Below are 13,175 nucleotides of genomic sequence, written 5' to 3'. Positions count from 1 at the left end.
GCCCAGATTTCTTAAAGGTGCTGGCACGCAGCAGCAGCCTCCTTTAATTGCACCCTCACCGATCCATCTCGTGATTATTGGCAATTATCTGTCAATTAGCAATGTGCTGATGTCACCACGATGTGAAAGGCAAAGCAATCAAGAGCTGTTAGTGTAGAAATGGCCGTCCATACTAATGACCCCATCTACTGACCGGCTCGCACAGAGGACCCTGTGTGTTAGTGTGTGTGTGTGTGTGTGTGTGTGTTCGGTCCAGTAATCTCCAGTGTGACTGTTTTGTTCTCAGTGAAGCAGGCCTGTCAACACTGCTTCATGTCTACACTGCTCAGATTTTGGGGCTCTCAAATAGGATACGTATGCCACTCAAAATGACCTTGACTGAAACGCACTTAACCCCCTCCTTATAGCCCCCTTTCCGCCCATCGCCCCAGTGAGGTGCCCCATTTCTCTGAGTCATATTAAATCAGTAAAGAAAGTTCATGCAATATAACTGCATTTTGATAATTGCTCTATTAAAATGATCTGTGCTTAGGGAGCCGGTAGACGTAGGTCCTCAAAGAAAACCACAAAAAGGGGGAAGAAAAGTTAAGATGATATTTGAAATACAGTCGAAAAGCAATCAAAAGTCCTTGAAGCGATGCACTTTCTAACTTTAGGACATTGTTCCACAAACAAAGGGTCTGTCCCTTTGTTTGCCCTGTTAAGTACTTAGAAAAACACACAGAGACATAAGAGATGACAAATCATCCTTGTATCCACCGAACGCAGCCGATCCATCAGACGCAGACTTGCCTCCTCAAATAAACAGAGGACGCTTACGACATCTGTCATTCCCTTCCTAGGCTGTGATCCATGATATGATCGCAACGCTCATACGTCCTGAGCGATTCACAATCAATCTTCAGAGCCATGGCAACAGACAGACAGAGTCAGACAGAAAAGGAAAGAAAGAGAGAGAGAGAGGCTTCTTGTTTGATTTTTGTCTTTTCCGCTTTTTCAGATGCACTGTGACCATCCATCATGCTTTTTTTTTTTTTTTCTTACCTCTTTTGGAAGCTGCTGCATGATGTTTATCAAAGGAAGCAGATTTTCGATGCATTACCTGAGCCTCAAATTGATTGAGAACATGTGCGGAAATGCAAGTCACTGCACAGTTTCTCAACATCTTCAACTGTCAATAATGGCTGAAAGAAAGTGTCCTCTTTCAGCCAATCATTGCCAGGTGTCTGAAAGCCCTTTTAGAGCAAGCGATTGAGTGATGTTTTTTTTATTTTTTTAAAAGCTGGTTGAATCTGCCAGCACACACAGACTCACACAGCGACCTTGTCAGGAGTTATTACCATCACATGAAGAGAGCTTTACACATATGTGTCTCTCTGTTTCACCTTGGGTTAGTAAGTCCACGTATCAAGTGGTCTTCATAAATGCGAAAAATGGATGCCGGTTGGGGGATTTTTTCAAAACAGCGAAAGCAAATTTTCGGACCTTGAAAAATAGCGTAAACTGGCACCAGGTGGGCTGTTAAGATTTTAAAAGAGCCCCTTTATTCGTTCACAAAGAGGGAAGTCATCAACACACACACTACTTTGCACACAGGATAAAAGAAAGCTGACAGTGTCAATGCACGGTCAGATACACGTGCAAGAACACACGCAGGGACAAAAAGTCTCATGATTTCATAACATGGTAACAAGAAGTAAAATAAAAGAACTGTAAATCACAGTGGCCTAACACACTCACGCAGAGCTTTGAGAATTTTTTAAATACAGAGACGTTGTACCATTATGGCCTGAACCTGTTCAGTGTTGAATGAGGACGGAAAGGCTAAAGCTTTGGCATGGAGAATAAAAGCCTGGGAGACGGTCACACTACAACAAATCCCTGCATGACTCTGCTTGGCCAGCTGCTTTTGTCAGGATAGCCGTTTTGTGACTGCTATTACACAATCAGCGTGAACACCACTGCAGGTTGGAACATGATGTATCCACCTGGAAATTGTTTTTTGGTAGGGACAGAGTAATGTGCTTTATTCAAACTTAACTGTGTTAATGCTGAAATGATGCCCTTTCATGGGGGGTAAACATGGCACACTCTCTGGAATAAGAGTGACAGAAAGATATCCAAGCCCCAAGTTTTGGAAATCAGACCCAGGAAATGACCTACAGCTCCCATTAACCAAAGTCTGAATGTGTTCACAACGTGGGACAGTCCAATGGACATCATGAATCACTGGAATGGACAAAAAAGGCAGATTAAATGGTGATTCAATTCCAGTTTAGCCACACCTTACTGGGAACATGCAGTGTTTTTGATGAAATCATGATAAGACACAGTGTTGGTGTCAGAGTTACCAGTCAGACACTTTCAACAAAAATCATTTTGTCATGTTTAATGCAATTATTACAGTACAGGAAGTCATTTTTGAAATATTTATAATGTGAAACTTGACCCCAGATTCCCTAAAAGTTGGGTCGCACTGTAAAATGTAGCTAACAACAGGTTGCAGTGATTTGCAGAACCTGTTTCGGCCTATATTCAGTAGTATACAGTACAATGACAATAAATGTGACATTCAGACTGATAAGCTCTACTGTTTTATGTTAATATATGGTGTCAAAGTCCTCTGACACTGGCCTTTTAGTCCCTGAGTGAGGACAAAGAACTATGGGGTTTAGATTGGTATTTTTGTAATTCAGTTTATTTCAATCCAGCCTCTCCAAGTTCCACTACTGATGTTGTATCTCTTATTTCCTATGTCATCATTTTCTTATTTACTGTTCATTTTTACTGTATTATTTCACTACATTGTGTCTGTATTGTTTTATTTTCATTGTATTGTTAAGCACCTCGTATTGCCATTTGCACAAACGTCCCTATATGAATAAAGTTTGATTGAGCTATATTGAATATACACTCACTCTACGCTATGCACTCTGAATTTCATATAGAGTGCTGCTGGCATCAAACTCAGAATGAGGGTCTATTCATAAAAAATTAAGTTTATCAGTTTGAAGATGAAATATCTTGTCTTTCTGATCAATTGAAAAAAGGTTTGCAAATCAATCACATTTTGGTTTTATTTATGTTTCACACGGCATCCCTTCATAAAGATAATGGATGGTATACTGCTAATGACCAGAAGCATGTGCACACACATACACAAACACACACACACTCTCTCTATGTGATCACTTGTAAACATTTATTTAAAGTATTATACACACTCGCATACGAACACACATCACATACTTCCTTTCCAGTCAGGCCTTTAAAACACATTTATCATTCCCTGCAGCCTGCAGTACAGACCCTGGGGCTGTGCTGGTGTGCACCTAGATGGAGAACGTATGATAAAAGAAGCCAGCATTGGATATTATACATTAATAATCTCACAACACTTAAATGTCAAGTATGTGTCTTTTGATATTGTCAAAAATTTCCTCTTAAACTGATGCGGCACGCTTGTAAAACACAGGCAGGAAAACCGCCGCGCAATTACATTCAGCTCGCCTTAGCGGGAACGTTTGTCATCCTGACATATCATCAGCTGAGTGCAGCGCGGCCACGCTGGAAAATGTGTGCATCTGAACAAGCACATCTGTTCATTCACGTCCACATTCCACTTTACTTTATTTAAAACTACCTGACTGCATGCCATATGTGCATACAGTATACTCCATCAGTTCATTTCCTCGGCTCCCAGAAACGGGCTGACTCCGCCCAGACATCAGTGTCAATCTGATGAGTGGGTGTCTAACAGTGTGTGAAGCTCACATCAAAGGCATGCCGCTTTAAATGCCCAGCCTTGGGAGGAAGCAGGGAGGGGAGAAGATGGGATGAGGTGGGAGGGGACAATTGGAAAGGGGCATGGATTTTTTACTGTTCAGTGAGCCCCATTAGAGAACAGGTTGGGTTCGGAGGAGTGTATGACTAGGACTGCCATGCAAACTAGTCCAATCAATGCATCCTTCACAGACAGACTGGCAGTAAACTCAACAAACAAGCTCACACCAGTAGCAAACACACACACACATACACACACACACACTACCCTGACTCACTGCGCCAAACAATCTTCTCCACATCATTCATTATAGCTCAGATTTTCATACAAACGGCAAATCACACTCCCCACAGACATCCAAGGAGATGTACACACACACACACGGGCAGGCAGGCAGGCACACACACACACTCAAAAGGGGGCTGGATGTGCTTAGAGGTTAGCAGCCAGAACCACCAGCCTCCTCATTAGCACAAATAAGATCGTAGGCAGATACAGGCCTATCCCTCTCTCCCTTCGTCCCTCTTCGCCTCTGTTCTCTTGCACAAATGAGCCCTAATCCTTGTCCTCTAGCTCGCCTCTAACCAAAAGAAAAGCACATATGACTGCATGGGGACGACACAGAGGAATACCACGCCGTTTTCTATATGTAGGAGGCTCTCTGCATCTTCTAAAAGCACACGTTCGGTAATATTGAGAGATTTATGACCATAGGATGTTTGCTTTTGATGGGACCTCAGGTTGCATTAAATTAAACCGAGTCCCCTTGGCCCTGAGCGTCATAACTATTCATGAAGGGGAGGGGAGGTCAACGGGCCGACATGGGTCGGGATCAGTTTGTTCGGTCTGTTATTAATATGAATACAATATACGCAAACTAGGAGAATATATTCAATCAAACTGAATATTAGATAAGAGAATAAGCTTGAATTTTTAACCATACGGCTTGATTCCTCTCTTCTTCTTTTTTTTTCTTCACAGAACAGAACTTAAAAGCCAGACAGACCACCTTTGACCTTGGCTCTTTTAGGGAAATGCCTCTTTCACCTCGTCCGTCTTCTAGTTGTACTGCAGCCAGCCAGGCGACTGCTGCTAGATCGAGATGCTGTCCACTCATTTCCCATTACCCTCTGTGCTTCAAATCAATAGTTAATTACCTCCAAAAAGCTCTCTTCTTATCCAGCTAGAGAAGTGGACAGCGCAGGGCAGGCAGAAATTTGCCTGGCAGAGGGATTTTAGTGTTATGCAGGGTGAAAACTGTCCTCCCACCACTGCTACTTATTGGCCCATCAGTGTTCCTCTCAGAAGCTGCCGTTCCATTTTGCACCGCACTGGCACTTCATTTCTCTCCACCACACGATTTTCATTTCTCATGCTAACGCAGAGACACACAGCGAGACACAAATATTCATGCGCAGTTTCTCTCTATCTGCCCCTCACTTGCCAAGAACCCGATGCTTAATAAGAGATTACATTTATGGTGAGGAGCAAGGGCAGGCGAATGGTGAAATATGTCCACATGTCCTGAACCTGGGAGAGGCACTGACTCTAACTCATTAATAATGGGACAGGCCCCAGGCCCCGGCCCTTAGCTCTCCGTCTCTCCTCATTTCCGTTCCACACATCAAAGCTCTGTGTGTGTACGGCAGTGTACGTGTGTGTGTGTTGGGCCTCTCGCACATTCACATCTGCGCATGTGTGTGTGTGCTTGTCAGTCCCTATGAGAAACAGCCTGTGGAGGAGCCGGCTTTTATTTAATCAGAAGTGGAGCAGCTTCCACCACCATCCGTAATTTCAGCCCTATTAACGTTCTGCCTTTAATTCCTCTGAGCACTGGAGACGCAGCATCCTCTGGGCTGCTGATTCACTTAAAATGCAAAAAGTACTACAAAGTTTTTTTTTTCCCCCGTACAGTAGCCAGTTAATATATTGTACATTTAGACTTAAGAAGCAAGGGATTTGCTGAGTAAACACACTGATACGCAGAGAGTTTGTGCAGTTACCTGAACTGATATTCTTATCAGTTTGATTGTGTGTTTTAAAAAGTTTCCCACGATTTGAAAGTCACAATCAGAACAACGCTGCGCCAATGCGCCTGCCTCCCTCCTCCCTCCTCCCTCTCCTCAGTCAGCCTTTGCCCCACAGCCTTGCAGCTTGCAGCCCTTAAGCCTGCAGCCTTAGGGCTTAAAAGTCAAATCAAATCATTCTGGGTCCGACTCCAAAACAGATCTCATTAGAACAATCATAAATGAAGCTCTTTGTTCCTACAAGCCTACAAGCCCAACAGTCTCTTTACCCTCTTCCTGTTCCTGCCAATGCTACGTCTATTACGTCTTCAGAAGGACAGGCTTATGTTTCACTTTTTCTCCCTTGTTTTAAACCCTATAATGTTTCATAAATGCATCTGTTTTTAACTAACAAAAAAGTGCAGGGGGAAAAGGCAGGTGAGGGAGGAAGGAGGGAGAGGGAGGCCGGTAGAAACAACCAATTATTCCCTGGAAGGAAGGTTTGAGAGGTGGGAAAGAAGGGGCGGTAGCTTGCAGCTACTCTCAGGTTTAATTAAAAATTTATTGAAAAAAAAGAAAGAACCATCTAGCCGACAAGAAGAAACAGCCAGGAAGTGGAGGCAACAACAGGCCTTTGTGGAAGTGGACAGGCCGGAGCTGCTGTAGGGAGGGAGGGGCTAGAGGGGCCGAGAGAAACGCTGGATATGGGGCTGTAAGCATAGAGGCCCCAGTGGAAAATAAGACCCGATAATCAATGCTTTCTCTTCTCGCCTCTCAACTCAACAAATATCAAAGAGGCGCCCCTTTCCCATTGACTGAGCAACTGTCACCCAATCTCTAGGACAGGTGATAATGGAGGGCAAAAAAAAGCCTGAAAGACAGAGAAATAATGAGAAAAAGCACATTTTTCACAGCCCCGTCTCTGAGTGGTGGGAAAGCTGGGTCACTGCGCCCAATCAATTACTGGCATTGCCACTATCCTCGAGGTGTGGCGTGGAGACTTATCTCCAAGTTTGTGCACATCAAGCATCAGCGAGTTTGTCCGTGGGCGTGTGCGTCTGTGCCCATGTTGTGTGTTTGCCATTTAAAGGGAACTGGCTTTACCGGGAAACAGATGACTCACACAGTTTGAGGTTGAACCGTGTCACAAGCGTCACCCGTTCTCACTCCTGCGCTCTAATGTGTTTCGTATGTTGCTGATGCAGTGGGTCTGCTTATCCCCGAGATTGGACAGATAAGGCCTCGGCCCTCGTCCCACAGTCAGCCACCTGCTCTGATAAGGGCCGAGCACGAAGTGAGATGGGCGGGAACCTAACACTGCTGATAGCATCTCCGTGGCAAATCTGCGGCGACAAGAATGTGTGGAAGACACTGGGAGACAACACGGTAAAGAATGCAAAACACCAGCGAGGCGAGAAAACAAGAAGTCAGGACACGCAAGGACACACAGGGACACACAAATACGCACAAACACACATACAGTAGGTACAGTGCGTATCGCTTTCTCCCCACTCTCCCTTGATTCTACTCACTCTCACGCCGAGACGTACACAAAAATGCGCACATGCATACCAGCCCCCAACCTGCATCCACCATCTGGCCTTCCCAAAGGCTCAGATGTCTCTGGGGTAAGGTGAGCTGTGAGGGGGACTCTGTGTTCATATGTGTGTGAGAGAGAGCGAAACAGAGCCAGTGATCATAATATCCAAGAGAATATACGCACCACACAGCATACTGCAATCTGTGAGGAACCATATCGTGAAGATGAAAATCCTGCACAGATCACAGATTCTGGCCACATTGCCCGCATGCGAGCACAATGCTTTGACAGAAAAAGGCAGCACAACACATTTACAGCACTGCAGGTACATGAGCTGCAGGCAGGGCTTTACACTGGGGGTCGTCATAGCTGACTAGGCCGCCAAAGCGTACCTTAACACCGAGTAGTCTTTTCACTGTGGGCAAAATAAAGCCTCCATTATGGGATGAGGCCATGTCTGCTGCCCCTGCCAGCTATAATGGCTTTAGCACTCTACGGACGACACAGGCACCCAAACGTACAATACACACAACGCAGTACAAAACGAGTGGAAAATTGAATTCTACTTCAGGTGGTCCCCGGTCAGCAGTAGTGCTCGTGGCCAAAATACACTCGTACACTTATTTGAGCACTCACGATTCACCTCAGCCCACGGGCCTTACGCTGCGTTTATATTTCCATTCTTCTCTTTTCTAACCATTTGTAATGAGAGAGCAGAGGAAAGGAGCAATCTTGCATTCACATCCATTAGAGACTCAACAGGACTCTTTTCACAGGCTGTCTCCTCTGCACAGCTGGTGAGCTCACACACATGCACAACTTACATCACCGAGTAGTAGAGAGTTCTTAACTCAATACTACACAAGCCTCGCAAAGCCGGTCTGTATCACTACAAGCTCTTTTTTTCACTTTTAGATTTAAAGGAGACGTATTGTGCTGTTTTAGTTTCTTTCCTTTCACTCAGTATGTTATATACGGCGGGTTCTTGTGCATGAAAAAGATCTTTGAAAGTCAAAAAGTCCGCACAAACAGAAGCTCCTCTCTCCCACAGGAAACACTGGTCCTGAAACGCCTCGTCGGTAGCCCCGCCTTTAATTCTGTGACTTCTTGACATCACGCTACGTCACCATGTCACACATTCGCATAATTTATAATTTATGCCTTGGCACAGAATAATTGATTTACCACAGCTGCTCTGTTGTTGTTAGCGTTGCTGGCTCAGGCGTGTGTGAGCTGACCAATCAGAGGACACTGGGTATTCAGGAGGAGGTGGGCCTTAAAGAGACAGGAGCTAAAACAGAGGGGGGAATACAGAGCTGCTGCACTGGACAGTATGAGAAAACTGATGTGTTTTTCGAGCATTAAAACATGTAAACCTATTCTAGTAGTAACCCAAAATAAAATTATGAACATTAAAAAGAACATAATATGTCTCCTTTAAGTCCCAGACAAACAATAGAGAATCATTTGAGCCTGCTGGGCCGACCTGCGGTGTGTTTCAAATGAAAAAAAGATGTGACTTGCCTTACGCTGCCAACATGCTTTTCTAGTTTAAAATTGACCAATAACAGCACGGAGAGGGGTCCATTTGTCCAATCAGGTGCATGAAGGGTTCATGTTGATGTCTGGTTAAAGCTGTCGAACATCTACTGCGCACCCTACTTGAACTGACATGCGTCTCACATCGCATGCAAATGCCTCTTAAACGTTGCATAAAACCACAATACATTGCAGCAAGATAGAAGCTGCGTTTTGGCCCTGCAGGCTGCGACTACATTCAAAGTCAGTTTTAACAGACTCCAGTAGCCTTGCTGCTCCGATTGCAAAAAAAAAAATACTCACCAAGGGAATAACAATAATGTAATACTTTGTGAATCCTTGGAGGCAGATTCGGACTTTGCTTCACAGTGAGGTCAGAGCAGTGGGTCAGCAAGGACACAACGTCTCTGGAGCCGAGTCCTGGTCTTGCTCGAGGGCACTACAGCAGGGCAGTTCAACTCTCTGTCCTCTAACCTCGCCAATCAATATGCCACCCGATGAATGTTTTTATATAACAGTGTGTGGTTCTGACCACCTTAACTATTATCAGATGCTTAAGCTATCGGTGTTAATGTTTACTCAGGAAGCTACAATAATCTCCATTCCATCCACTTGGCCTCCGAGGATGAGGCATTACCGTAGTACAGGTACTTAACACAGCGTCCGTAGGGACTGGTTACAGCACATTACTAATGTTCTCTTATCATACTCGTACTGGATGCGGCGGCTGTTTTACCACAGTGCAGCATGACACAGTCTGTGTCAGATAACTGAGACGGCACAGTGCTCGTTTACTTCCACAGCCCTTGTTAGATTGCAGGCTACTCATTTGTAAAACATGCGTACGGCATCTTTTCTCAAACTCGCTGACCTCCCTCCTTCTGTCTCTCTCATCTTTTCATCTCCCTCGGTCCCCGTCTACCTTTCAACCGCTGTTTCATCCCCCCCCCTCCCAGTTCCAGGCCGTTAAATGAGCGGGCTTATCTAAGCCTAATTGGTTTAAGGGCAAACAGAAATAAGCAATGGCTCTGTAAGTAGGGGAGAATTACTGCTGCTGTTGGCGAGAACCATCCGCACACCGCGGAGAGAGCGAGCATGAGAGGAGGGAAAGGGAGACAGGAGGAGGGGGAAACGGGGGAGATTAGTGAGGAGAATTATAAACGACAGGGTGAGATAGAGAGATGAGGAAGGGGAGAGGAAAGTAGACGGAGACAAGGTGGAGATGATGGGGGAGAAATGGAGAGGGGAGACAGATGAGGGAGGAATAGAGCTCTGCACATGCTTCTTTTTCTAATGGCATGCAAATCCCCCCCTCTTCACTCTCCTCTCTGGTAGCCCTGTGCTTTAGGTCCGACTGACCCTTCACTAACTTTTGGATCCAACAGCTTCAAAGTTCTGTAATCGACTTCACACTGCTTCGGCTCTTCATTGAGACACACAAACACACGCCTTCACACTGTGACACACCGCTGCATGCTCAAGCTTCAACCCTCCATCTCATTTTTCTGCAATGATCATGATATTTATCACGGAGTGCTTCCTCCATCCCACAGTTCATCGGTTCATCAATGATGGGATTGTGAGCAGTGTTTACTATGAGTGTGTGTGTAGGAAGATCAAAAAATTCATTCATTCAATTTATCGCAAGTGTGTGTGTGTGTGTGTGTGTGTGTGTGTGTGTGTGTGTGTGTGTGTGTGTGTGTGTATGTGTGCCCATATGCTCAGAGCCGCTCCTAAAGTTACAAAACACACACCCGGACACACACGGATCTCTGCTGACACAGTGTGATTATCGGCTGATTTGGGCTGGTAATCAGATTAAGGGTGACAGGAGAGGCAGGGATAATGTGGCCAATGGCTCCAAACACACCCAAGCGTGCACACATACAAAAAATCAAAGAGCAACAGATTGGAGTTCAGATCAGTGAGGATTTTAACCTGCCCATGGGACAACCTCTTTCAATTAGCGGCCCAAAACAAGGAAATCGCTTTCATCCTTAGGTACCGAGGTAACTCGGGGGCCGTCTCCCTGCCCATCTGCTTCTTTCTCATCCCATCTTTTTAGAGGAGAAACCCCACACCCCTTTCCTTTCTGGGAAATCTCACCCCTCCCTCCCCTCCCGTCCTCCGCTCATCTATCTGAATTGACATTTCTGCTGTCATTTCACGTTGAGCAAACATTTGAACCTCAAAATATCCATCCTCGCAGAGGTAGCAATTTGGGCCCTGGGCTTGGTATCCATAGCTGTGTTGAAATCTGATGAGCACAAACAAGAAAGCCACCGCCGAATTACAGAGCACAGCCTGGGCTGGGAGCAGTCCGGGAGCAGGGCTTGTAAATGATTAAAGAGAAAAGCTGCATGTGAGAAAACTCATTTTAATTGTGCTCCTATGCTGTTTGGGGAGCGGAGACAGACAGGCATGAGAAGCTGGCGTGTCCCTGTGTGTGTTTTATTGGAGAGGATGAGCTACTGGACAATAAAAATGAGAGAGGTCACTATATATCCATGATGCTACTGGGACATCCATCCGGCAGCCAATGTGCGAGGCTACAGCCCAGCGTTCGGTCCCCAGGGTCCCAGGGCGGAAATGAAAGACATGTTTAACTGAGGATATATTTGCTACTAGTAGTGGCACTACTGGTGATGAGTGTGTGTGTGAGAGAGAGAGAGAAAGAAAGAAGGAAATAGGAGGAGATGCAGGAGGACAAAGCCAGGGAGAAGGGAATGGAGATGGATGAGGAGAGAAAACACAGGGACAGACTGGGAAAAAGAGGAGAGGCAGACGATTGCTTTCTCTTTCTTTAAAAAAAAAAACAAATGTGAATTTTCCAAAAGTCAGGAAGAGAAATTTAGCACAGATTAAAATCCAGGTTACTGGGAGACTTCCAATCAGTGCGATCCACAATCTAAGAGAGTTGTCTCAGCTACTCGAAATGCCACAGAATGACGCTCAGGGGCTCGTGGTAATAGTCTTATAAATGTGTGATTTAATGGGAAAACGTGACGGGAATCCTCCTCCAATGTAGCCCTCGTTTCTCAGTGAGAAACTAATTTCTCCGGGGGATAATGAGAATCTAAAATAACACAATTATTTCGGAGGAGTCTCCGGCTGGAGGGAACGAGGAAGGGAGTGCGAAAACGCAGATTTGAGCGCAGAAACAGCCACTCATGAGCCACCGTGTGGGTTTAAACACATTTTAAAACAGAGAGTATGATTCTTCACATGGACCGGTGACATCAGTGACAAGCAGCGGGAGCGGGAGCCCCGCCGCTCCGGGTACAACCACGGCGATCTGCTGCGATCCACGTGTATGTCATCCCTGTATCCCGATGCCAGAGGCGCAGCGCTGCCCAAAGCATCCCCACACACAGGGCGCAATTTTCCACACCTACAAGAAAAGTATAATCCCAATCAGTTTATTATTTACCTTCCATCGCAGAGGACGAGACGACCAGCAGCACGCATAAAAGCGCAAACAAATCCACTGTCATGGCAGAAGGGTAGTCTCCACAGCCTGTCCCCAAATAAACCAAGACGCACGGCGCGCGTCAAAAAGAATCCCTCAGTTGTCAGAGCGGTACTCCAGCAAGATAGCCTGTGTTGTGAGTCACATCTCAAGCCGTAGTAAACAATGTGTGACAATCAGCACAGAGGAGCGGAGTGTGAGGGGCTGAGGGGTGCGAGGAGCAGGGGGGGAGGAGGTGGCGGTGGAGGTGGTGGTGTTGAGGAGGGAGGGTGGGGGACCACCAGACACATCCTGCCCACAGCCCCATTAGAGCGCCGGGGCCAATCACCGACCGGGAGCTGCAACTCGCTAACCAATCACCGGACCGCCGCTCCGCCCACCTCGCATTGTCAAAACACAAAACTTTTTCCTTGACCTATTTGAAGCAGGCGTCCGCTGCACTGAAGGGAAATAGCGCCACCCGTCGGCTGAGCGCGGCTCCTGCAAGCCCGAGCACACATTAAAGTCATACCTGCCCCCATGGGAGACGATCTAAACGGCTGTGTAGTCGCTCAGTGCTCTGGTTCAAAATACTGCTTTATCAGGCTCTGTGAGGTCCCATATGCCTGACTCACTCCCCCCCTAGTTGAAGCTGTGTGCCTGACATGACATTGAGGATTACAATTGTATTTAAAGATAATTATTTTTTAAATTTATTATAACCACAAGGATGTCTTGCACAGATAAGACAAAGAGCAAAAGTCAGTGGAGCTGGTATTTTACTCCATTTTCACTACTGAACATCATCCTGACAGTCTGTTTGCCAACACTCCCACCCTCAGCCTGCCACGTTAGTCG

The 13,175-nt window shown here is 45.9% G+C and overlaps 1 protein-coding gene across 2 annotated transcripts in view; it reads right to left on the bottom strand.

Annotated features, from left to right (window-relative positions):
• LOC141016439 (ephrin type-B receptor 1-B) overlaps window positions 1-12,542 on the bottom strand; it is a 169,976-nt gene extending 157,434 nt beyond the window's left edge. For both annotated transcript variants that reach the window (XM_073490804.1, XM_073490805.1), the window contains exon 1: window positions 12,300-12,542. In XM_073490804.1, the coding sequence (XP_073346905.1) occupies window positions 12,300-12,363 (64 nt within the window). In that variant the 5' untranslated portion in view covers window positions 12,364-12,542. The remainder of the gene's footprint in view (window positions 1-12,299) is intronic.
• Between the last annotated feature and the right edge of the window lie 633 nt (window positions 12,543-13,175).

Source organism: Pagrus major, chromosome 21 (genome assembly GCF_040436345.1).
Source record: "Pagrus major chromosome 21, Pma_NU_1.0".
Taxonomy (NCBI): Eukaryota; Metazoa; Chordata; class Actinopteri; order Spariformes; family Sparidae; genus Pagrus; species Pagrus major.
This window is presented reverse-complemented; position numbering and strand designations above follow the sequence as displayed.